A 23,984-nucleotide genomic window follows, 5' to 3' on the forward strand; every position below is an offset into this window, starting at 1 on the left:
TAATGTGTATTTTTAATAAAACACAATGACCTTACCTAAAAGTATAAAGAAGCCTACATTTTGAATGTTTGTAGACAACAAGCGTAGCAATCTTAGCTGATAAATTTCTCATGTATAAATATGCTTTGTCTTAAATTCTCCAAACCACATATACATTCATGACATTTTTTTTGTCGTCTACTTGGTTCATACACAAAGTTTGTCCAAGTGGAGTTGCCGTACATACTGCGTCGAAGCTGTACGTCAGCATACGTTTATTCATCTACCCGTACCTCACTAAATAATTCTCCTTGTACGTAATTAAGTGGACACAGTAAATTCATCACTATTTGTTTGGAAGAACATCTTATGCTTTAAATCTTCGTGTCCGGTTAAACTCGTCTCGGTGATCATTGAAGTATTCTCGGCCTTGCTAAGCTTGCTTAGCTTAGCTTAGCTTAGTTTAGCTTGTCTTGCTAGCAGCAAACAAAGCAGACGCATTTGTTATCGACACATTCACTCGGCAGAGATCAAATGTTAGCGAGTGAGTAAAAGTGTCGTGATTATTGAGTGAAAGATGTGCGCAAGAAAGACACTTAAGTACGAGGAAGAACTTTGTGATACAAAGGACGAGACCGAGCGAGAACGTCAAGCGCTGGCCGCTGTTTGCAAGAGTCCTCCAGTTGTGTTCCCCGCAGCAGGTTTGGTCGCTTCTTGCTCTATTCCACAATCGTATTTGGCATGTTGATGTTAATGCGAAGCAAATTACAGTCATTCGCCAAAAGATATATAAACACATGAAAAACAATTTAGGTCACAGGACTGTGCTAAGATTTAAAGCCCCAATCATACTTTACATTCATATCATCAATCCACCAACTTTTGGCCATCCCGTGGCCTGCAGAAGCTCTGGATGATGCATCTTCCCGAGGACAATGTGACTTTTGGACCATTTAAAACACACACACACACACAGAGTGGGTAATGTGTTACAATTGAGTTAAAACCCCATTCCAGGAACATCACTTTTGTTGTTGTTATTTTTTTTTATACAGGATGAAAAATGGCTGAGGTTTTCATTTGGAAGTTCAGCTGGCATAAAACCATGATCAGACAAATCATGTGGCAAATTCTGATGGGACAAGCCAAAACTCAACAACCGCTAATTCGTGTTTTGTCATGTTTTGTCATGATTGTTGACTTTTGAGTGGTCACCGTCACTTGGCTTTTTAAAAACTCCAACAAAGTTGAACTCATAGACATGCTTTTCAACCCTTCATACTTAAAATTATTCATACGTGTGTTCTGCCACTATCATTTTACAATTTTTAATTGTATTCTTTTTTATTATTTTCAGTCAACCTTAACTCTGTTCTTATATTTCTCCTTTGGCTTGCTGGATAACCTGAAGTATGAATATACAAACAACATGAAAGTCACAATAGTCTTGGATTTTGCATTAGAGTCAGTTTTTTATTTTGTTTTGTCTTTTGTCAAAAGGCAGAAAGAGAGAGAGAAAAAAAGGTACTGTAATCGTATGTATTGTGTAATAAAGTATGAATAAATAAAATAAACCACAAAAGATCATGTATGAAATGAATTGACAATTGGCATTTTCATTTTTACTTTATTTCGTTAGATAAAATGCTTTGTCAATTTTAGTTTGACTTATTTTGTTAGCTTACAATAACTAAAAACCTTGCAACAGACGTCACTTTTTTTGTGTTTGTTTGTCTTGTGTTCTGCAGACGTCATTGAAAAAAATCTTCGTCCTGACATTAAGGAGGAGGCGTCGTCGAAGGCCCCTCGCGTCAAAGAGGAGGAGCAGCCGCAGCCTCCGTACATCAAAGAGGAGGAGGATTTCACAGAGTTTCCCGTGACTGGTGTCCATTTGAAGACTGAAGATGGAGGTCAATGTGAAGAGAACAAAGGGGCGGAGCCTCCAAGCAGCAGCTCCAGTCAACACATGAAAACAGAAGGTGATGGCGAGCACTGCGAAGGATCACAAGCAGACAGCCTGTTGGCGCCACTGTCAGATAGCGACGACATCGCGTCAGACACTCCTGACACCGATGATGACGATGATGAACAGTCGGAAGGTGACGTGACCCGTCACACTGACAACAAACGCTGGAAATGTTCTCAGTGTAGCAAAACATTTGTCTACAAGTCTCTTTGGAAAATGCATATGATTGTCCACACAGGAGAAAAACCTTTTGCCTGCTCAGTTTGTGGTCGGAAATTCTCTCAAAAAGGAAGCTTAAGAAGACACACAATAACACACACGGGAAAGAAAGCTTTTGCCTGCTCAGTTTGCGGTCAACAATTCTCGCAAAAGGGAAGCTTAAGACGACACACAATAACGCACACGGGAGAGAAAGCTTTTGCCTGCTCAGTTTGCGGTCTAAGATTCTCTTATCGACACACGTTGACAAATCACACAAGAACCCACACTGGTGAGAAAGCATTTGCCTGCTCGGTATGTGGCAGAAAATTCTTTCAAAAGGTACACTTGATATCACACACAAGAACACACACGGGAGAGAAACCTTTCGCTTGTGCGTTCTGCAATCTCCGATTCTCCGTAAAAGGAAATTTAAGAATACACACAAGGATACACACTGGAGAGAAACCTTATGCCTGTTCAGTATGCGGTCAAAGGTTTTCGGAGAGCCGCGTCCTGACAACACACATGAGAACGCACACCGGAGAGAAACCTTTTGCCTGCTTGGATTGTGGCAAAAGCTTCTCGACAAAGGCAAACTTAAAAACACACACAAGAACACATACTGGTGAGAAACCTTTCGCCTGCTCAGTTTGCGGTCAAAGATTCTGTGAGAGGCGCACTTTGACCACACATACAAGAACACATACCGGAGAGAGACCTTTCGCTTGCTCATTATGTGGCAAACGATTTTCTTCGCGGAGATACTTTCAAGCACACACAAGAACGCACACTGGCGAGAAACCTTTTGACTGCTCAGTCTGTGGCCAACGATTCGCTCACCAAGGCAACTTAAACCGTCACACGAGAGCGCACAGTGGAGAGAAACCTTACACCTGTTCAGTGTGTGGCAAAGGATTCCCGAGAAAAGAAACATTTAGGGCACACGCAAAGACACACACTGCCTGTTCAGTATGTGGTCAAAGTTTCTCTCGTAAGGATCAGGTTAAACGACACGTTTGTGCTGGTGAGAGAAGCAGAGATCAATGAGGTCGGAAATGAAAATGAACATCTGAAATATTGAAATGAATTTCAATAACACTGACTTTGCATTCTTGTATACTATCTACTTCTATTTTTTAAATATATCTTGTATGTTTTTAAAAGCCTCCTGTGGACACATTTTGAGAATTAGAATTCCACTAAAGGCGATGTGTCTGTTTTGTCCAACGTTTTTGTGATGTCCATATCAAATAAATAAACTATTAATTGAAATGGACTGAACGAACTTTTGAGTCTTTGTGCCAAGATGGAAAAGTGTAAATGTGATCCTGAATAAATACAAATTTCCCGTCAGTGATAGTGACTCAATTTGTTTGGAGCAAGTTTACTGTGGAAAGGTCAGACTTCAAGCTACGAGGACACCATTTGATAGAAAAATCTCCTCCTCGGGGTTAGTGTAATAAGGTAAAAATGTATTCAAAAGGTCGGCGTGAGGGACTTTAAGAGGCCGAATTGGCATCAATGTTTTGTATATAGCGTAGGCAATTCAATGAATCCAGGCTCGATCCGCTATCAATTAATTTCCGCATCGAAGGAAGGAAAGGAAAACGGTCACCGTGACAACAGTCTTGTATGTGAAAATGGGGACACCAAGTGGCCGACAATTATACTACAATGTATTTCAAGTAGACTAGAACATAGTATTTATTGTACTAGCAAGTTAAGAATTACCGCCTTTGAAAATATTTTTTTTAATCTAATTTACCACGCACGTTGTGTTTTAAAACGTATACATGATCAATTGTATATTCTATTACATGCTTAAATTGTGTGCATGCTGATAAAAAAAATATATACATTGCATTTGTTATGAGACGAATCAGTGGCGCTTGTATGGGGAATTTGCACCCCCTTGTGGAACTTCTGCAGAAGTGCTGGGCTAAGATAGGAATTTTAGTTTTTTCCGTGAAACTTCAAATTTGAAAGAAAAATATTTAACCATCAGTTGCACAATTTCGAAACAAATCACGTTTTAATACAATACACTGCTATATTCCTTACTAACAATATGTTTGAATAAATTATTTTTATGTTGAGAATATTCGCTTTCGCTTTCCAGGCGCGTGAAGTTTGTCAAAGCGGAGTAGCCGTACATTTGTGCTCGCAGAACACACTGCTAAATAATACTTACATTTCTTCGCCACTGAACGTATGAAGCCTGGATACAGCGCGTCCCTCACTACTTTGTAACTCTTTAATTTAAATATGCGGGTCCGTGCACGTTGAAGATTCTCGGCCTTGCTTAGCTTAGCATATGTTATCTTAGCTAGCAGCTAGCAAAGGAGACGTCGTTCCTGCCAACTCCGAGCTAAAGCAGAAATTAAGTGTGATCGTCAAGCGTCGTGATTATTGTTTAAAAATGTTTGCAAGAACGACAGTGAAGGAACTTTGTGAGAAAAAAGAAGAAAACGAACAGCAACGTCAACTTCGGACGGACGAAGCTTTCAAGCCTCAAAGTGTGTTACAAGGAGCAGGTTTGGCTACTATTTACTCTTTATTTAGTCCACAGTATACTTAACTTTATTTTATTTTTTACCCCGTCCAAACAATATTCCTGTTTGTTTTTCATTGGAATCCGCATGCACGCACAGTTGCGTTTGCATTTACATTTTTAAAATACGTTTTACACTTTGAATTTATTATAATAAAAAAAAAAGAATTCGATGCTTTATGTGTTTATATGTTTTGTGAACAGAATTGCAAGAATATTTTTTTGTATTTGGGTACACGTCCATGGGTGTACACCTGCTCCTATTGCATTTAATACGGATATCGTTTATATCTCGGTTTGTTTTCGGCAGTAATATATGCTCGTTTTAGTCAGTTATTGGGCTGAAAGATTTGAGAAAAATCTAATTTTTCCCTGGAAATTATTATAATTTCAATTTGATGTTCAATTTTCGCACTGTACAGAAAACTGTACGGAAGCATTGCAGCATTACAAATGATATACTCTAATGCTAAAATGAAACATGGAGGTATGAATCTAAATATTGTTTGAAGTTTTACTTATCTACCATTGTTTCTCCTCATTCTTTTTTTTTTAACCTAATACAGTTGATGATTTGTATTTGTTTTTTTCACTACAAAGTACAAACAACTCTATAATGTTAAATATCAAGTACTTAGTTCACCTAAATGATGACCTAAATTCCAACATGATTTTAACAATGGCATAAGTAGAGCTGTGTGACATGGACACAATTGTATCATGATAAGGACATCCATTTTTCCTTATAATTAATTCCATGACATTACCGGCCTTTTCCTCTGAGCTTGTCTTCATTTACAAAAAAATTTTCTGAAGAAAAAAAAATACTAAATGGATAAAATCTCACATCTGGTAGCACAACCAGTTTTCAGTGAACTCTTTTGTACATTGTAATGCAATATGATATATTTGTATCCGCGCTTCTCTAGCACAGCCAGAAACGAGTTTCTAGGGTGATAAAAAAATATGCTAATGTCAATCAAAGCGTTATCCTCTTGTGTCCCGCAGACATCAGCGAGAAACATCTGGATTCTGCGCAGCAGGAGCCAGAGTTGCCTGACGTTAAAGACGAGGAGTCAGAGCACTTTTATGTTCAAGAGGAGGAGAAGATGCAGCTTCCCCACATCAAAAAGGAGGAGGAAGAACAAGAGGATGAGATCATAGAGTTGCTATTGACTAGTGTCCCATTGAAGAGTGAAGAGGAAGGTCAATATGAAGCGAACAAAGGGGCGGAACCTCCGAGCAGCAGCAGCAGCAGCTCACGTCAACACGTGACAACAGAAGGTGATGGTGAGCGCTGTGGACGATCGCAAGTGGACAACCTGCTGGCACCAATGTCAGACAGTGATGACACAACATCGCAGTCTCCTGATGATGATCATGATGAGCATGACGAGACACGTCCCACCGACAACAACAAACGCTGGAAATGTTCCCAGTGTGGGAAAACGTTTGTGTACAAGTCACTTTTGAAAACGCATATGATATCACACACCGGAGAGAAACCCTTTGTCTGCTCAGATTGCGGTAAAAGATTCTCTCATAAGGGACACTTGAGAACACACGCAAAGACACACACTGGCGAGAAACCTTTTGCTTGCTCAGTTTGTGGTCAAAGATTTTCTCAGAATGGAAACCTAAGGACACACTTAAGAAAACACACTGGAGAGAAGCCTTTTGGCTGCTCAGTTTGCGGCCAAAGCTTCTCGACACAGGTGAGCTTAAAAACACACACCAGAACACACACGGGTGAGAAACCGTTTGCCTGTTTAGTTTGTGATCAAAGATTCTCGGAAAGGGCAAACTTGAGATCGCACACAAGAACGCACACTGGAGAAAAACCTTTCGCCTGTGCAATATGTGGGCAGGGATTCTCTCAGAAGGGAAGCTTAACGATACACATAAGAACCCATACTGGTGAGAAACCTTTCGCCTGCTCAGTGTGTGGTCAAAGATTCTCGGAAAAGGGAACCTTGATAAAACACGCGAGAACACACAGTGGTGAGAAACCTTTTGTCTGCTCAGATTGCGGTCAGCCTTTTTCTCAGAAGGGAAACCTGAAGGTACACGCAAGAACCCACACTCGTGAGAGTGGTCAAAGGTTTTCTAATGAGAGACGTTAAGAGCGTGTTGGCCTTTGATGAAGCCCGAAATGAAAAATCAGTCAAGGAATAACTGATGTTTTCTGGAGCTTCCTCTGCACAAGTAATGCAAATTACCACTCATGCAAAGAAGTAAATTTATATATATATATATATATATATATATATATATATATATATATATATATATGTATTTGGTTTGTCCAATGCTCTGTTGGTCTATAAGATGAGAAAAAAAGTGACTGAGAAAGTTATTTGTCAATGTATTGAATAAAGAATCACCCCAACATTAATTTTTCTACTGTGGTTTTTATTGGATGTAAAGCACGCATACACAACGTGCTTGTCCCATTGAGAAACTTTCGCATGGTACAAATGATCACACTTCTGCTTATTTATTTGGGAAACCCTATAATTCTAATTCCTTGTTTTGTACACTACTTTGAAACCCTAGTTCAAAACCATACTTTGAGACTGTAACGTCAGTTTAAAGCACTCATTTGAAACCTCAAAACCTCAAAACCTCATTTTGAAACCCCACAAAATAGATTTTTAAAAATTGAGGTGGTTTCAGTTCTAATGAAGTCCAATTGTTCTGTATCGAACATTTTACTCGACGCAAACAGATGCACAGGCCACATTTTGAGACGTCAATCATTTAGACGTCACGCACGCGCTTCATTAAAGTAGGAAAGGACGCCCTGTGTCGAGACTTCAATACGTTTGGACGATTTATACTTTTTTAATTTTATGAAGCGCCTGTGGTTTCCGGGACAGCGTATTTTGCGGCAGCGGCATATGTCGCAGCACCTCTACGTCACTTCCGCTCAAGTTGCGGCATCTGAGACGCAACAATACACAGCACTAGACATGGTCAAGATTTCTCTAAATGCAGATAAATAAATAAACAAACGTGTTATTCTGCATTTGATCACATTCTTTTTTTTACATTGTTTCGTTTCGTTTCTTGTGTTAGTCTTAGTGACACAAGTTTTGTCCAAGTAGGCTTGCCGTAGATATCACGTGACTCTGTTCCTCTTTTTGGGTAGCCACGAGCGCCACACTAAATAATTCGTCCCGAATTTGTACTAAATGTACTTAAACCTCGACAGTGTGTGTCCGTCGCGACTTGTTCTTTATTTATTTATTTATTTATTTTTCTAGGCAAATATAATTGTTACATTTCTTGTCCGGCTAAAATCGTCTCAATGCTCATCGAGACTTCTCGGTTTGCTTAGCTTAGCTTAGCTTATCTTGCTAGCAGCTAACAAAGGAGACGCGTTTGTTACACACAAACAATCTTAAAGTTACCGTGAATATCGTGTGGAAATAATGTACGCAAGAACGACAATCAAGTACGAAGAGGAGCTTTGTGGAGCACAAGAAGAGAACGAGCGACAACGTCAACTGCTGCCTCGAGCTGTGTTCAACAGAACAGGTTTGGCACTTCTTTAAGTCAATACTTTTCAACTATGTTCCCGTGTTTATTTTTTAACCCTTTGACGGCGACCGTATCCGTTTGGTACACTAATTTAAGAATAGTTTAAATTTCAGACATTTGTTTAGAAGTGAACTTCAACTCATTAAACCTTCTCTTATACTTGTTGTGCATATGTTATGCACGAAAAGAACAGTTAAATACTATGTGGGGGATTTTGCACTTTAGTTGGGCTCCCAGTAAGATGAAAACTTTTTCGAAAACTGCCACTCGCTTACAACATATTTCTGGTTAGTTTTTCAAAGGTTGGATTTTTCGGGGGTCATATTCTCGCAGTCGGACATCCGGGCATTTATGAGTCACCAGCCACAGCAACGCATATCGAAAAGTAAGTCAAGTTAATATCGAAAGGAGGACGACTTGGAACCTCTTCAAGAGGAGTCAGCGCCCCCTCGTGTCACAGAGGGAGATTTCATAGAGTATCACGTGACTGGTGTCCATTTGAAGACTGAAGATGAAGGTCATCACGAAGAGAACAAAGGGGCGGAGTCAGTTTTTATTTTGTTTTGACTTTTGTCAAAAGGCAGAAAGAGAGAAAAATAGTCGAGTACAAGTAAGAAAAAAAAGTACTGTAATTGTAAATATTGTGTAATAAAGTATAAATAGACAATTGGCATTTTTACTTTATTCCGTTAGATAAAATGCTTTGTCAATTTTAGTTTGACTTATTTTGTTAGTTTACAATAACTAAAAACCTTGCAACAGACGTCACTTTTTTTCTGTATGTTTGTCTTGTGTTCTACAGACGTCATTGAAAAAAATCTTCGTCCCGACATTAAAGAGGAGGCGTCGTCGAAGGCCCCTCGCGTCAAAGAGGAGGAGCAGCCGCAGCCTCCGTACATCAAAGAGGAGGAGGAGGATTTCACAGAGTTTCCCGTGACTGGTGTCCATTTGATGACTGAAGATGGAGGTCAAGAGGAAGAGAACAAAGGGGCGGAGCCTGCGAGCAGCAGCTCCAGTCAACACATGACCACAGAAATTGATGACGAAGCGTCACAAGCAGACAGCTGGTTAGCGCCGATGTCAGATAGCGACGACACGTCACACTCTCATCACACCGATGACAACGAACAGTCTGAAGGTGATGTGACGCGTCACACTGACAGCAAATGTTGGACATGTTCTGAGTGTGGGAAAACCTTTGGCTACAAGTCTATTTTGAAAAGTCATATGATTGTCCACACTGGTGAGAAACCTTTTGCCTGCTCACTTTGTGGTCGAAAATTCTCTCAGAAGGCAAATTTAAATAAACACACAAGAAGTCACACTGGTGAGAAACCTTTTCCTTGCTCAGTTTGTGGTAAAGGTTTCTCACTTAAGGAACAGTTAGTAAGACACACAAGAACACACACTGGTGAGAAACCTTTTGCCTGCTCACTATGTGGTCAAAAATTCTCTCAGAAGGCAAGTTTAAAAAAACACACAAGAACTCACACTTGTGAGAATCCTTTTCCTTGCTCGGTTTGTGGTAAAAGTTTCTCAGATAAGGAACGTTTAATAAGACACACAAGAATCCACACTGGTGAGAAACCTTATCTCTGCTCAATTTGTGGTCAAAAATTCTCTCAGAAGACAAATTTAAAAACCCACACGAGAACCCACACTGGTGGGAAACTTTTTCCCTGCTCAGTTTGCGGTAAAAATTTTAGGCATAATGCAAGCTTAGAAGTACACTCAAGAGTCCACACTGGTGAGAAACCTTTTCCCTGCTCAGTTTGTGGTAAAAAATTTAGCCACAGTGCAAGATTAGAAATGCACTCAAGAGTCCACACTGGTGAGAAACCATTTGCCTGCTCACTTTGTGGTCGAAAATTCTCTCAGAAGACAAATTTGAGAACACACACAAGGACCCACACTGGTGAGAAACCTTTTTCCTGCTCGGTTTGTGGTAAAAAATTTAGTCAGAATGCAAGCTTAGAAATGCACTCAAGAGTCCACACTGGCGAGAAACCATTTGCGTGCTCAGTTTGCGGGCGAAAATTTGCTCAGAGGGGAGCGTTAAACGGGCACACAAGAACCCACACTGGTCAAAAACAATTTGCTGGCTCATTGGAGGTCAAAAATTCACTGTGATTGCATTCTTAAAAATGCACACAAGAACCCATACTGGTGAGAACATTTTTGCCTGCTCAGTTTGTGGTAAAAAACCAAACAAAAAGCAAGTAAGGCTAAAGCTAAGAGGCACGAGTGTGCTGGGAGAAGAGCAGTGATCAACGGAGCTTGGTATGATCTTGTTTTTGCACTTATACTTAAAAGATGCTGCAGAGATCAAGTCGACCACTGAATGGATGACGTGTAATATTTTGTATATCGTGACTGTTCTTCTCTGAATTGTTTTGGGCTTGTCGTCTCCCTGCCACTTAAAAGCAATTATTATTTTTTTTTTGTGAAGCTCATATCCAGTTAGCAAAGATTGATTGAAATTGATTTTTGGAGAAACTTTGAATCTTTGTCGCGAGATGAAAACGTGGACCTGAATGTGATCCTGAATAAAGTACAGCTGTTCAAACGCCTTTCTCTTTGTGATGTACAGACACTCGTGGCCGACAATGAGGCGCTTTCAAGATGCCGTGACAGCGGAGTGGGGGGGGGGTCAAACTTGGGTTAGGAATTCTAATGATAGTTTCAAGGTTAGGGTTTCAATTTTTCAAGTGAGGTCCTAACGGTTAGGGTTTTAAAGTAAGGTTTTACAATAGTGTTGTAGTTTCAAAGTACAGAGTTGAACTCGGGTTAGGGTTTCAAAAGTGTTTAAAAGTAGAATTAGCAAAGTAGGGTTTTAAATCAGGGTTCGGGTTTCCCAACCCTGGTCATCGGGGAACCCCGTCCAGCCGGTTATCCACGTTTCTCTTCAACACAGGTGAGGATCGCTATCAGGCTTCTCCATCGCTTGCCGATTAGCTGATCATTGGAATCACCTGCATGTGTCGGAACACGGAGACACGGTAAACAGGCTGGATCGTGTTCTCGAGGACCAAGGTGGGAAACAACGCTGCTTTGACGCATTCTGCCCTTCAGAAGTTCATGGTTTGACTTTGTAATGCAAGTTAGGGCATCGAGGGCCGGAGTCCTGCAGGTTTTGGATGTTTCCCTTCTCCAACACAGCTGATATAAGATCGGCTCATCAGCAAGCTCTGCCTAAGCCCGATAACGATCCTGTTGATTGGAATCAGCTTGTGTTGAAGTGACAAACCTCCAAAACCTGCAGGACTGGTCTAGTATGTGGCTTTAGAGCGCCCCCTTGTGGCTGCTTTGTATATTATTTGCTGAGTAGAAAAATAATTCCAATGTGGCAGCAGATCCTCCTTTGTTTTTGCTTTGGACACGAATTGTCCGTAAGTACATGTGACGTCAAGATAATACCACTGTCTATTCGTTTTTTGCTTCATTAATATTGTTATATTGTTATTGTAGACTGTTTAATATGCAATATAACGAGCTTGCTAGCGTGTACAGTCGGCTAATGCCACATTTGCTTGTAACTGTGTTTTCTAGTTTTACGACGACCTAAAGAGGACAATGGTCGGAGGCCATTGTTCACATAAGCGACCCAAAAAAGGAAACAAAGTCTGGGGTCAGGGTTCGAAAACGCAATTTTAAACTAGGGCTAGGTTTTCAAGACTTGGCTTAGGATGTCAATTTATTTGAAACTATGGATAAGGCATCAAATGATTAGGGTTTCAAAAAAACGAAAGGCAGATGTGTGGCCGCATCTGCTCAAACGTTTTCTCACCAATATCTGTTCTTGTGTGTTATGTTGCAGGTTTTCCCTTGACCGCCCAAACTGAGCGCCGGGCAGAGTCGACAGTCGTTTGAAGGTCGGTGATGTCCGCTCGCTTGGGGCAGTCCAATGCGAATGGAGAGGCTGCAGAGGTGAGTTGGGCGAGGGGTGCGACGACGGGACTTTCCATTTCAATCAGGTTCATTTATTTGTTTAGGGTTACGTCTACACGTTGCCATCCATCCATTTTCCGAATTGCTTATCCGAGGGATTTTTTTTTTAACCTTGTGAAAAATACAGGACAACTTGTGACGTGAAATTTGGCATCTTTTTCCCTTTCTGTATTGTTTATGATAGATCAGTATATAAAAAAAAAAGTATGCTCAGTAGAGCACAAAGGTATACCAAGTCTACTGTAATTAAACGGACTAGTCCCAAGCAGGTGCGATACATTTAAAATCATTTATTGTCATGCCGTTCCACCAAAACAACGTCGACATTATTTGACAGTATTTTCACGAAGCATGCAAAAACATCCCTAACAAGAGTGCGTTCCAACGTGCGTTCTTAAGTTTCCCCTACGAGAGAATTTTTGGCCGCAATCTGAGCAGGCAAAAGGTTTCTCACCCGTGTGTGTCCTTGCGTGTCGATTTAAGATTCCCTTTGTGGAGAATCTTCGATCGCAAACCGAGCAGCTAAAAGGTTTCTCGCCCGTGTGCGTCCTTGCGTGTGTTTTTAAGATTCCCCTTTGGGAGAATCGTTGGCCACAAACCGAGCAGGCAAAAGGTTTTTCTCCCGTGTGCGTCCTTGTGTGTGTTCTGAAGTGGACCTTCTGAGAAAATCGCTGTCCACAAACTGAGCATACAAAAGGTTTCTCACCAGTGTGAATTCTTGTGTGTACCTTTAAATATTCTTTTGAAGAGAAGTGTTGACTACAAATTGAACAGGCAAAGGGTTTCTCGCCAGTGTGTGTTCTTGTGTGTATTTTTAAGTAATCATTTGAAGAGAAGCTTTGCCCACAAACTGAGCAGGAAAAAAGTTTCTCACCACTGTGCGTTGCTGCGTGCTTTTTCAAGTTTCCTTGTGTCGAGAGGGTTTTACCGCAAACGGCGCAGGCAAAAGGCTTCACGCCGCTGTGCGTTCTTGTGTGCGTCCTTAAGTTTCCCTTACGAGAGAACCGTTTATCGCAATCTAAGCAGGCAAAGGGTTTCTCTCCCGTGTGGGACATCAAATGCCTTTTCAAAAGAGACTTTGAGACAAATGTTTTCTCACACTGAGAACATTTCCAGCGTTTGTTGTCAATGTGACGGGTCACGTCATCTTCAGACTCTTCATCATCATCATCATCATCATAATCATCATCCGTTTGAGGACAGTTTGACGTTATGTCGTCGCTATCTGATAGTGGTGCTAACAAGCTGTCTGATTGTAATTCACCACATTGGTCGCCATCACTTTCTATTTTCACGCGTTGGCTTGCGCTGCTGCTGGGAGGCTCCGCCCCTTTGCTGTCCTCACAACTGCCTTCATCTTCACTCTTCAACCGGACACCAATCAATGGCCAGTCTGTTAAATCCTCATTTTTGATGTACGGACACTCGTCCTCCTCCTCCTCTTTGACACGGGGGAGCTGCAGCTTCTCTTCCTCAATTTCAAGTAGCTCCTCCTCTTTAATGTCAGGCATGTTTGGTTCCTGCTGCTCAGGATGAAGATCTTTTTCACTGATGTCTGTAGGACAAAAGACAACACAGTTTGGTTAAGTCAAATCAGATTTTATATATATATATTACACATTTATTTTGTTGTAACATCTATTATGAAGCTAGTACATCCTTAATAATGATAACAATGAACTTGTAAATCTATGACAGTAAAGTGGTCAAGTTCGATTTGTTTGCATAATGTTAGTAACGAGTACTTTAGTTTGTATGATTTATTAGTGACGTATCTACTCGTGTTTTACAACACACACACTACGCCACGAAAAAATGTTGTAGTAATGATTGATTCATCAGCAAATTCGTTTTTCATTATAAAAAATATTTGTTATATTTGTTTTAAAAAAACTTTTGTTTTTGTATGATCCACATTATAATGATAATCATTATTCATTAAATATGATCTGGGTACGTCGTTATACAGTTAATAAAGTTGAAACGAAAAGTATTGACTAAAAAGTGACCAAACCTTTTTGTCGCTCGTTCTCGTCTTCGGCTCCACAAAGTTCTTCCTCGTACTTTACTGTCTTTCTTGCGCACATTATCAAACGATAATCACGAAACGTTTTGCTCACATTTGATCTCTGCTCGGCGAAGTGTGAACGCGTCGTTAGCGGCTAGCAAGATAAGCTAAGCTAAGCTAAGCTAAGCTAAAATAAGCAAGGCCGAGACGCTTCAACGTGTACGGTGTACCGACACGAGTTTTAAATGGACACGAAGTTTGAATGAGTGATGTTATTTTTACTCTAGTAAAGTAGTCGTAGTCGCACAGTGTCGTCGACATTTCGGCGATTTCCATACGAATCCAGGACGAATGATTTAGCCAAGCATGTGCTGGCTACGTTTAAAAAAAAAAGCCAAACGTCAAATCTACGGCAACACCACTTGGACAAACTTTATATCGCGACACGCGACTCGACCATGCTGAAATAAAACAACAATCCCCGAGACAACTTGTTGCTTAAATACTTCTTATGATAGCAAGAAATTGGAATGACTAAGCAATCTTTTAATGTTTGCTCTTGAAGTAAGAGTACTTTTGAAAACGACTCAAGTAAAAGCAAAAAGTCATCCTCCAAATTTATTTCTAAAGCAAAATTAAACAGTAAAAGTATTTAGTTGAAAACTATGCAAGTGCAGTACTGAGTAACTGCTTTATTATTTTGGTATCAGCGCATGAATGTCAAATAGACAAAAATGTAAAAAGAGAAATCTGCAAACATCATTTAAATAAATAACCCAAATTAAACGCGTATTACGTAACACGATAAATACGATCACAATAACACGGTGTATGTTTAAAGACAAACATGAGAGCATATGTGTCAAACTCCGGTCCTCGAGGGGCCGCAATCCTGCATGTTGTGAACGTTTCCCTTCTCCAACACAGCTGATACATGATCAGCTCATCAGCAAGCTCTGCATGAGGCCGACAACAATCCTGGTGATTGGAATCAGCTCGTGATGGAAAAGGAAACCTCCAATTTAAAAACCTGCACGACCCAGAGCTTTACTCTCTTTACTAGCGCTTGTGCGCCACCCAATGTTGGAACAAATGAACTACACGTAAGACTGACTGAAATACATGTGCTGTGTTTACAATATGGTGACGTCGCTCAGAATGGAAGAACACTTGATTGAGCTCCATTCAACCTCAGCAGGAACCCATTTTTTTTTCATCAGCTTTTGTTTTGTTTTTTAAATAACTTAATTTACTTGCACATCGTTTGCAGACAAATTTTCAAGTTCTGGCCAGTGTCACTCGCTGTCTGGGCTCGCAAAGTCCAGCAAACTCCAGCCGTGCCTCGGCAGGCGGCTTGATTGATCAAAGCCAGAATGGGTTCGACCTCTGAAGTTATTATTAAAGACTTGTCCCACGCTGCGGCTGCGCTGCATCTACTTTTGAACTCTCGCATGATGGAGACATCTGCTAATCATCTCCTGGGGCTCCATCGTCGTTGCCCCGCAGGCCAATGCAAAAATATTAGCATATGCCAGCGTTGACAGGAAGGCAGACAGATGTGCTCGCTCGGGAAAATGATGCAAAAGAGCATTTGAAGACTCTTTCTACAGAAAGACAGTCTCTAGCGCAACCTTTTTGTGGGTTTCTTTCTACTTTCTAAGCATATCGCCAAGTTTAAATGCACACCTTCAGTGTAATACCATGTTCTGCCACAACATGCCGTGGCAGCACAGAGTTGTACCGGATGCCGTTTAGTTAACAGTGAGAAGAAGAAGCAGAGAGAAACGATTGTGTTAGTATGAAGTTAGCAGACTTTTATTAAACAAACTGATATGATTTGGTTGAATATTACAACTTTTTAAAACATGCACGTTGTGTGTGTTTGTTCAATATTGTTGTAGTTTTGTACTACAAACAAACAAAAAAAAGACAATATATTCACCTACTGGACTGTTTGAGAAATACAAATTTAAATTAACTGCATCTGTTATTGCTCTTACTTTTCTCGACATTTTTATCTCTAAAGTATATAAATAAATAAATAAATAAATAAATAAAGAAAGAAAGAAAGAAAGAAAGAAAGAAAGAATGAAAATAAACTAGCATTGTATTGTATTGTCAGAAGTCACATTACCACAATATGGCCACCTGTAGATTATATCTTTGAAACAAATGAATTCACTTCCTGGAAAGGATTGGACTCCATTTTGGAACCGTTTTGCACAGCCATTGTTACTCTGAGTGTCACGTGGGCAGGTGGTCTACCCAAAAGAGGATCTGGACTGCAAAATGTTGACAATGACATACAACAGTAAGTGCGTGTGCGTGCGTGTGTGTGTGTGTGTGTGTGTGTGTGTGTGTGTTTGCCGTGTAATGACAGTTATTACAAAAGCGCGTCCCTCGATGAAACCCCCCCTAAATGCAACAATACAGAACGCGTACGTCCGAACCCCAGCGGACGGGCGCCGTTGCGGTTGCGGTGGACATCCAGCGGGGGCGCTGTGGTGACGGATTGATGGTGCCTGTGCTTGGCACCACTGAACCTGCAATCTCATTTTTTAGAACGGGATCTCTGCGGACGCGGAAAATTATATCCCCAACAGCACAATCGCGAGTCTATATGGGTTTGATAGAATTTTTTTAACCTTGATTTAAAAAGTCACGGTTCAATCCATTGTATTCATTTGAACGATACGACTTTTCTCACCGCATTAGAAAAGGCCAAAATGGAGATGAGCATTATTCCTTAAGGGAGGAAAAAGTGGTCACGTGCGCTTTTTAGGATTCACGTGAGCTGCAGTTGTTTGATGTGTTGGTCAAAGGAGCTTCACTGGCTTCCTTCAATAAGACCACTTGTGCTCTCTTGTGTCTTTTGCGGTTCACGATGTGAAGATGGAACCTGTGCCGCATTCAAGGACTGTTACTATTCTAAAGCGGCAGGGAAAAAATAAAAATAAAAGTCCAGGCTGGCCATGTGTGCGTCTTTTAATTACGTTTTTCAAGTCAACCTATAAACCTATAAATGGAAAGGCATCAAGGTAGACAAGTGGTTTGTTTGATTCTGAGGTTCTTTTCTCGGACTTTGTCTGTCCTGTTCCGAAAACATGCATGTTAGCTTCAATGAGGACGGCGCACAGTCCACAGGTGCGAATGCTCGTGTGTGCGAGTTCACCTTCCTTTCACAAGTGTGTGCGTGTCCACAACGCTGCTCTCTGACCTCCAGAAGTTCTTATGCAAGTGTCAGTGTAAGTATGCAAGATCTGGTATTTTTTTTGCAGTTGCCACAGTTGAGCACTTTTTGCTGCAGTTTCAAGTCCGACGCTCAGTCGAGCCAAATTCATTCTTGTTTCTCATTTCGAGGGTGCTTCCATTTGAGCACCGAAATGACCGCAGTGGAGCAAAAAACACTCAGTCTGGAGGTTTTGATACGTGAATTTTTATTATTATTTTTTAGAAAAAATAAATAAATTATTAGTAATCATAACAATACAAAAACTGTTTGTTGCATACATTTATAATGAATGGCGAAAAGTAGGAACTTTCTTCTTTTCTGACAGTGCTAATAAAATTACTCAATATTATTATGACATTATTATCTTATGATATTATCATTTTATCATTAATATTAAAATGCTTATTGGGTTTGTGTATAATAATTTGTTTTAAATCAATACCTTTATGACACTGACAAATCAAAATTGATTAAATTATTAAAATAAGAATGAGAATGAAATACAGTATAAATATTTTTTTTGCTGAAATATTGTATGCAGTATTATTATAATTGTAAATTTTTAAACGGCGGTACAGACAGTCAAAATGTATCAAATTATATATATCATATAATAAATAGCGATGTGCGATACCACTACGAGTACTCAACTATTGAGTAATCACCGATACCAATATCAAGTATCGATACGACTAGTACTTGTCATATATACATTTGGGGGGAAATCACAATGGCATGTCTCATTTCTCGTTCCTGGTGTCAACACGTAAACATAACCAGTCTAAAAAAATAATAATAATCACCTCCCATGTATTAAGTAATGCGTATTTCCTGGTTTCAAGTTCAACTTAAACATAAGCAGCAAAGCTACCAACATTTGCAGCGTGATCACAAAGATCACAAAGATCACAAAGATCACAAAGATCACAAAGATCACAAAGATCACAAAGCCGCTCTGCTCCAGATTTGTCGACAGTCTGCGGAGGTCCGACGAGTGACCAGGCGGACACACATGGAGCGTTTGAACCATCTCGGCGTCCGTATTTTCTTTTTTCATCCCGCGGGCGACGACTTCATGGCGTCCATCGGTGATGTCGCGGCGGGAGGAGGAGCACAGAAGGCGCTTTGGGCCGCCAAAACACACGCGCGAGTCTTCGGCGTGACTCCCGCCAGAGGAAGAAGTTTAAAAGGGCGCGCTTTCATGTCGCGCGTAAATGAAGCCTTTTGACGGACGCGCCCGTCAAACGGGCCTCAGTGAGTCCCCTTCATGGGTTCGAGGGCCCGGGCCCCCGACACAGCTGCGCTGTTTTCATTCTCAAACGTGCGTGTGTCTCCTTCCGACCTGTTTGGATTTCTGCAGGAAGTTCACTTTGCGCTATCGCGAGGTGTGACTCCTACGACGGCATTAATGAGCTTTTGGATAAAAGGCCTCATTCAAAAAGAGTTGCCGGGGTTTGAGCCGAGGTGCGCGTCCGGCGTGCAAGACGGCAGTCTTTAGCGGGGGTCTGCAACCTGTGGCCCTGGAGCCCCATGTGGCTCTTTACTCCCTCTTTTGTGGATCTATTTAAAAAAAAATATATTTTGTTTTAAAATGATTTTTTAAAATATATATATATATATTTTTTTAATCAATAAGTTAATTATCAGTTCAAAAAATAAATACTTAAATATTCAAAAAGTCCACATTTTTAAATTGTCAGAAAAAGAGACAAAAGGTAGATACAAAAAAAGTTGTTGTTTTTAAATGCCTAAAAATGTCCAAAAAGTGACCATACATTTTCCAAAGAGGAAAAGTAGAAATTTACCATAAAATTGCCAAGAATGTCAGAGAAAATAAAAAAGGCAGAAAAGAAAATGTTCAAAAAGTAACCATAAAATGTCTTTGGAATTGCCCAAAAAAGTCCGAAAATTAATTTAAAAGAAAAAGCAGAAAATAAAACGTTTAAAATGCATCTATAAAATATACCCCCCCCCCCAAAAAAAAAAAAACAATCCCGAAAATTACCACAAAATGTCAAAAAAAAAAAGTTCTGATACCTAAAAAATCAAATGAAGTATTTGTACTTTGTGAGCTGGACTGGCCATCTAACATTCAGGACAGATGCCCGGCGGGCCGGTTTCTTTTGGGGTGCTTTTTAATGATTATTTTCCCCAATTTTACCCCAAGAGTTTGGCCCACAATTGATCCAAACCAATTCAATCCACTTTATTTCTATAGCACATTTTTATAAACAAGCGTCTCCAAAGTGCTGCACATTGAGATCCGCATACTATCATACACATAAAATCTAGTAAAACCAACTATTTAAAAATAGTCAATAAAATACAATAAAAGAAAAAACACATAAAATAAATAAATAAAACATACACAAAAAAAAAGCCAAAATAAGAGTGGGTCTTAAAATGAGACTTCAATTTAGAGGGACCAGTCCGTGAATCCATTTTGAATATAGATATCAAAGTAAAACATGAGTGGCAGAACTACACGTTAGGCAAGAGTGGGGCCGGGCCAGGCCGGCGGGCCAAGTCAAAATGCCAGGGACGATTTTTGGCGATTTTTGGTGATTTTTGGTGATTTTTGGCGTTTTTTGGTGATTTTTGGTGATATTTGGCGATTTTTGGTGATTTTTGGCGATTTTTGACGCCACCGGCTGCTTTTTTTGATGGCGTGAAGCCTCCAAAGCGTCGGAAGTCAGTTGAGGAGATCCAGGCGCAGAAAACACAGCGTCCGTCCGGAGGCCTGCGCTTCAGACTCCATCTTTAGACAAAGCCTGTCATTAAAGTCGCCTTTAGCGGGACGAGCGCGGCGCTCGGAACCACGAGGCCTCCCCCGGGGTCTCGCTCGGGTCTCGCTCGGGACTCGCCTGGTCTTCGTGTGGCCGCTGGCACCCAAAATACGCAGCTGGCGATTGCTAAGCGCCGCCTTTGGGAAACACGCACACGCAAACACACGCATGCTGTATATATAAAGCTAATTATTGCATACGCCGAGAGGAAAATATAGGACACCCGTCGGGAGCTACTCATTTTCCTTCAGTCCTTCGACAGTTGTCGGTGTCATCGAGGTTCTGTTCGGGTCGCCCGCTTCACGTGGAAATACAAACCACTTGAAAGCGTTCGTGCACGGCGGCCCCGCAACTTTGCAATGTTTTTCCTAATAATTTGCGTTTTGATCATCAAGGTCTCGGGCTGCACCCTGCATGGACAGCAGACGTCCACAAGAGGGCGTATCGTCTTTACTTCACGGAACCATGCTCTGTTTGGAGCTGCACTGGAGTTTTTTCTCTCTCTCTTTTTTTATTTTTTTAAAGGCAACAGCAAAGTAAATGTCATTTTACACAACAAATTGATGGCGTACTCGTTTGGGATAATTTGTTGAATTATTGTTCAAGTTTGGTAAAAAGGGTAAAAAAAAATAATACATTGGAAAATTTCAGTTTTATTTATTAAGTACAGATTTTAGTAAAGGTCATGATTTCATAGAATTTTTTTTTTTTTAGCAAAGGTCATGACTTGCTTTTGTGGGCCAAATCTGGCCCTGGGCCTTGAGTTAGACACCTGTGCCGTAGACCTACAAAAAAAAGTCTCAGATAGTCGGCCATTTTGGTCCGATGCTGCCATTTTTGGCTCATTTTGTCAATTTCCACATGGACAACACTAAATTGTGAAAAGATTGAGTATTTTGTCGCTATTTGCTTACCGTAAATAAACAAAATTTGGTAGTTGACACTAAAATTGAAAATCAAAAACAGCATCTGAAACCAGTTTCACTTAGCAAAATGACATTTGTTTGTCACGATTAGAATAGAAAACAATATTTACGGTCCAAGCATGTGTTTTTGCGAAGGCCCCCTCGGAAATTGGCTTTGTTTTCTTCTGATAGCGTACTTTTTTCGTAGCCCAAATAATTGGCCATTTTGCGGGCTTTTCTTTACCCAACAACTCCTCAAAGTGCCTTCCTACAGATGACGTTTGCATTTGGCAAACGTGTTGCGAAAATTCAGCCCACATACTCGGGCCACATTTTTGGTTTGCATATCTATTATTAGCGGACCCACAAAAAAAGTCTCAAACAGGAAGTCAGCCATTTTGGTTCAAGTTGTTCCCTTTTATACTAAAAGTCTATTTGAATACTTGCGTTGTTGTCATTGCGTGTTGTTGTTGTTGCGTGGCAGCAAATTTGCATAAAACACAAACATCGACGTTTGGCCGTATCTCGACCCAACGTCTTGTGAGTGTGAACTGGCCACGCTGTGACATTCGTTGGGCAGAAACGACTCCTGAGTCGTCCGTCTCACACACCGGCTGCATTTTTGCATTCTCCAGATTGTTTTTTTAATTTTAATTTAAAAAAATTTCCCATCGGCGCACACACTTCATCTCTTCTTTTGTGCATTTAAAGCTGTCACAATGCAGCGGCCGCGGTCGCCACGTTGGGCTCTGAGGGCCTTCATTTATCTGATAGCGCAGTCAAAGGGGGATTACAAAGGCGGAAAGTAAATGAGGAGTTGGTTCGAGCAAGCCAGACAAAATGGCTTCCGATAAGCCCGAAAGAAAGACAGGGCTTCAAAAATATAAAACGGCGGGCGCAAGAGAAGCTCGGGGCTCGTTTCTTTTTTTCTCCTCAGAGCGGCTTAGCATGAATTCAGCTTTTGTGATGTAACGGCGATCTCTGAAGGGGGGGGGGGGTGAGGGGGGGGGGGGGGTCACAGAACGAGGGAGGTTGACTCCAACATGCAAGGAGCTGTAAATGTTTGGCGGGTTCCTGCGCTCCGCTTGTTGACCGCCGCTGGAAATGGCACCGAAATAGACGTTCTTTTCGGGCTGGCGTTGCGCGGCGTGCAGAAATAACAGACTCGCACAGAGGCGGCATTCAACACCGGCACGATTGCTGCGACGGGCCGCGCCGGCCCGCGTGCAGCGGCAGCGCAGCACGCCATTTCGGGACAGGCGAGGTTTCTATCGCGAGCGATTATTTTTAGAATCGATTGTTCTATTGATTATTCAGTCGATGAATCGAATATTCGGATACATTTGACAAGTGTTTGGACGAAAGCGTTGATTGTTGTTTATTTCGTATTCTTATAGTGATTAAAAAAAAAAAAAAGCGAAACTGATTGTTGTTACCAGTTCGGTCATTTTTTATGTCTTATTTTGATTGAACAACAGAAGATCATCGGTTTTCTTCCATGAAAGACGAAGATTAATTACGGTTGAGATGCTGAAATCAGATTGTTTCAATTAAAAAAATTGCTCCAAACAATGACTCGATTATTGCAGTAGTTGTCGATTAATTTGATCATAGATTGCTTGCCGATTAATCGATGAATTTTTTGTCGATTCATCGGTTACCTTTGACAGCTCTAATTCATATGCATTTTTGAAACATCATTAAAACTTTCTAAAGTATTCCTTATAGCCTGATGTAAACAAATGAATCGAATGAACTAAATAGATAATAGTCCGAAAACACGGCGGTGGTGCTCCTGAAGGTCAAAGTTCAACATTAAAGTTCGCGTGACTTGCGATAATGCAGACCTCCGCCAAGGCCAAACACTCCGAATCCGCAACAAAATGGCACACAAATGGAAAGCGACATCTTGCTAAGCCTCCTTTTTTGTAATTAAGATTGATGTGTTTTCACCTGAAAAATGGAGGGGGAAAAAAAATCCCTCCAGGATTTGCGCACCTTTATCTTAAATGTGCACCACAAGCAGGCCGGGAGCCAAAACGTTACACAAGTGCGACTTTTTACTGTAAGCATTCATGGAAAATCTCAAAATGAACGCAGACATTAGCGATTAGAAAAAAATGAGAAAAATAATAGTGAGCGAGCGAGTGAGTGAACTCATCGATAAAACACCAAATGGTCTTATTCGGATTACACCGAGAGTCGTAAAAACTAAAAAAAATCTTATCACGCGTCGTCATGTTTTGGATGAGAAAGTGGGATTGCACAAATAATGTGCAATAAAACGGTTTGGATTTGAAAATGATGTGATGGAACGCGTCGACGTGCCACTTGTCAAATGATGCTTTCCAGATTTTGGCACTTATCGAGTCGTAAAAAGCGAGTTTTTTTACAGCGGGCTAATTATACTGACTCGGGTCCATGACGTACTGCACAAAATGGCTTTTTGTCTGTGTTGCGCCGTAAGACGAAATGCGCTCCCATTCCTGACGGGATCCGTTCGGGAATGCTGCTACCAAATTGGGACTTGAAACCGCTTTGTTGTGCTTTTCATCAACGGGCCTGAACATTATTCCGGGCACTGACCTACATTCTAATATTTAAAATTGTCTTCATTTGATCGATTTTTTTGTCGTCCAATCAGATTTCAGTTTCTTTGTTTTGCCATCAATCTCATTTCTGTTCTATTTAATGTTCTCGTAGACTTTTTTCTTCTTCTTTTTTTTTTGCTTTCTAGCAGCCTGAATGATGTTGCTTTTTAAAAATTGTAATTTATATTAATTTTTTTTCCAACTTTGATTACTACTTGGACTTATTGGTAACTCAAGACTTCAACAATACCAGTAAGAGGACTGGCCATCTGGC

General features: G+C 40.7%; 4 protein-coding genes across 6 annotated transcripts; 3 read left to right on the top strand and 1 right to left on the bottom strand.

Annotated features, from left to right (window-relative positions):
* The first annotated feature begins 231 nt into the window (after window positions 1–231).
* On the top strand, window positions 232–3,499 carry LOC147161438 (uncharacterized). The gene is made up of 2 exons (XM_086096067.1): window positions 232–680; window positions 1,728–3,499. Exons 1-2 carry the CDS (start codon window positions 557–559, stop codon window positions 3,191–3,193), a joined length of 1,590 nt encoding a protein of 529 aa, XP_085952193.1. The 5' UTR covers window positions 232–556; the 3' UTR covers window positions 3,194–3,499.
* A 784-nt stretch (window positions 3,500–4,283) lies between these two features.
* Window positions 4,284–6,936, top strand: LOC147161439 (uncharacterized). The gene is made up of 2 exons (XM_086096080.1): window positions 4,284–4,680; window positions 5,706–6,936. Exons 1-2 carry the CDS (start codon window positions 4,566–4,568, stop codon window positions 6,818–6,820), a joined length of 1,230 nt encoding a protein of 409 aa, XP_085952206.1. The 5' UTR covers window positions 4,284–4,565; the 3' UTR covers window positions 6,821–6,936.
* Window positions 6,937–7,687: 751 nt separating this feature from the next.
* On the top strand, window positions 7,688–13,172 carry LOC147161440 (uncharacterized). Of its 3 annotated transcripts, none has more exons than XM_086096069.1 (4): window positions 7,688–8,237; window positions 8,533–8,625; window positions 9,043–9,378; window positions 12,058–13,172. In XM_086096069.1, the coding sequence occupies exons 1-4, from the start codon at window positions 8,132–8,134 to the stop codon at window positions 12,108–12,110; spliced, it is 588 nt and encodes a 195-aa protein (XP_085952195.1). In that variant the 5' UTR covers window positions 7,688–8,131; the 3' UTR covers window positions 12,111–13,172. The 3 variants fall into 3 exon arrangements, with proteins under 3 accessions (XP_085952195.1, XP_085952197.1, XP_085952194.1); XM_086096071.1 differs by lacking the exon at window positions 12,058–13,172 and adding an exon at window positions 11,155–11,211; XM_086096068.1 differs by lacking the exon at window positions 12,058–13,172 and having other exon boundaries at window positions 7,692–8,237; window positions 9,043–10,517.
* Window positions 11,522–14,584, bottom strand: LOC147161441 (uncharacterized). The gene is made up of 2 exons (XM_086096078.1): window positions 14,203–14,584; window positions 11,522–13,743 (listed from the first exon to the last, which is right to left on the bottom strand). The coding sequence occupies exons 1-2, from the start codon at window positions 14,273–14,275 to the stop codon at window positions 12,554–12,556; spliced, it is 1,263 nt and encodes a 420-aa protein (XP_085952204.1). The 5' UTR covers window positions 14,276–14,584; the 3' UTR covers window positions 11,522–12,553.
* Between the last annotated feature and the right edge of the window lie 9,400 nt (window positions 14,585–23,984).

This window comes from Leptonotus elevatus, chromosome 15 (genome assembly GCF_054856555.1).
Source record: "Leptonotus elevatus isolate MCC_2025b chromosome 15, RoL_Lele_1.0, whole genome shotgun sequence".
NCBI lineage: Eukaryota > Metazoa > Chordata > Actinopteri > Syngnathiformes > Syngnathidae > Leptonotus > Leptonotus elevatus.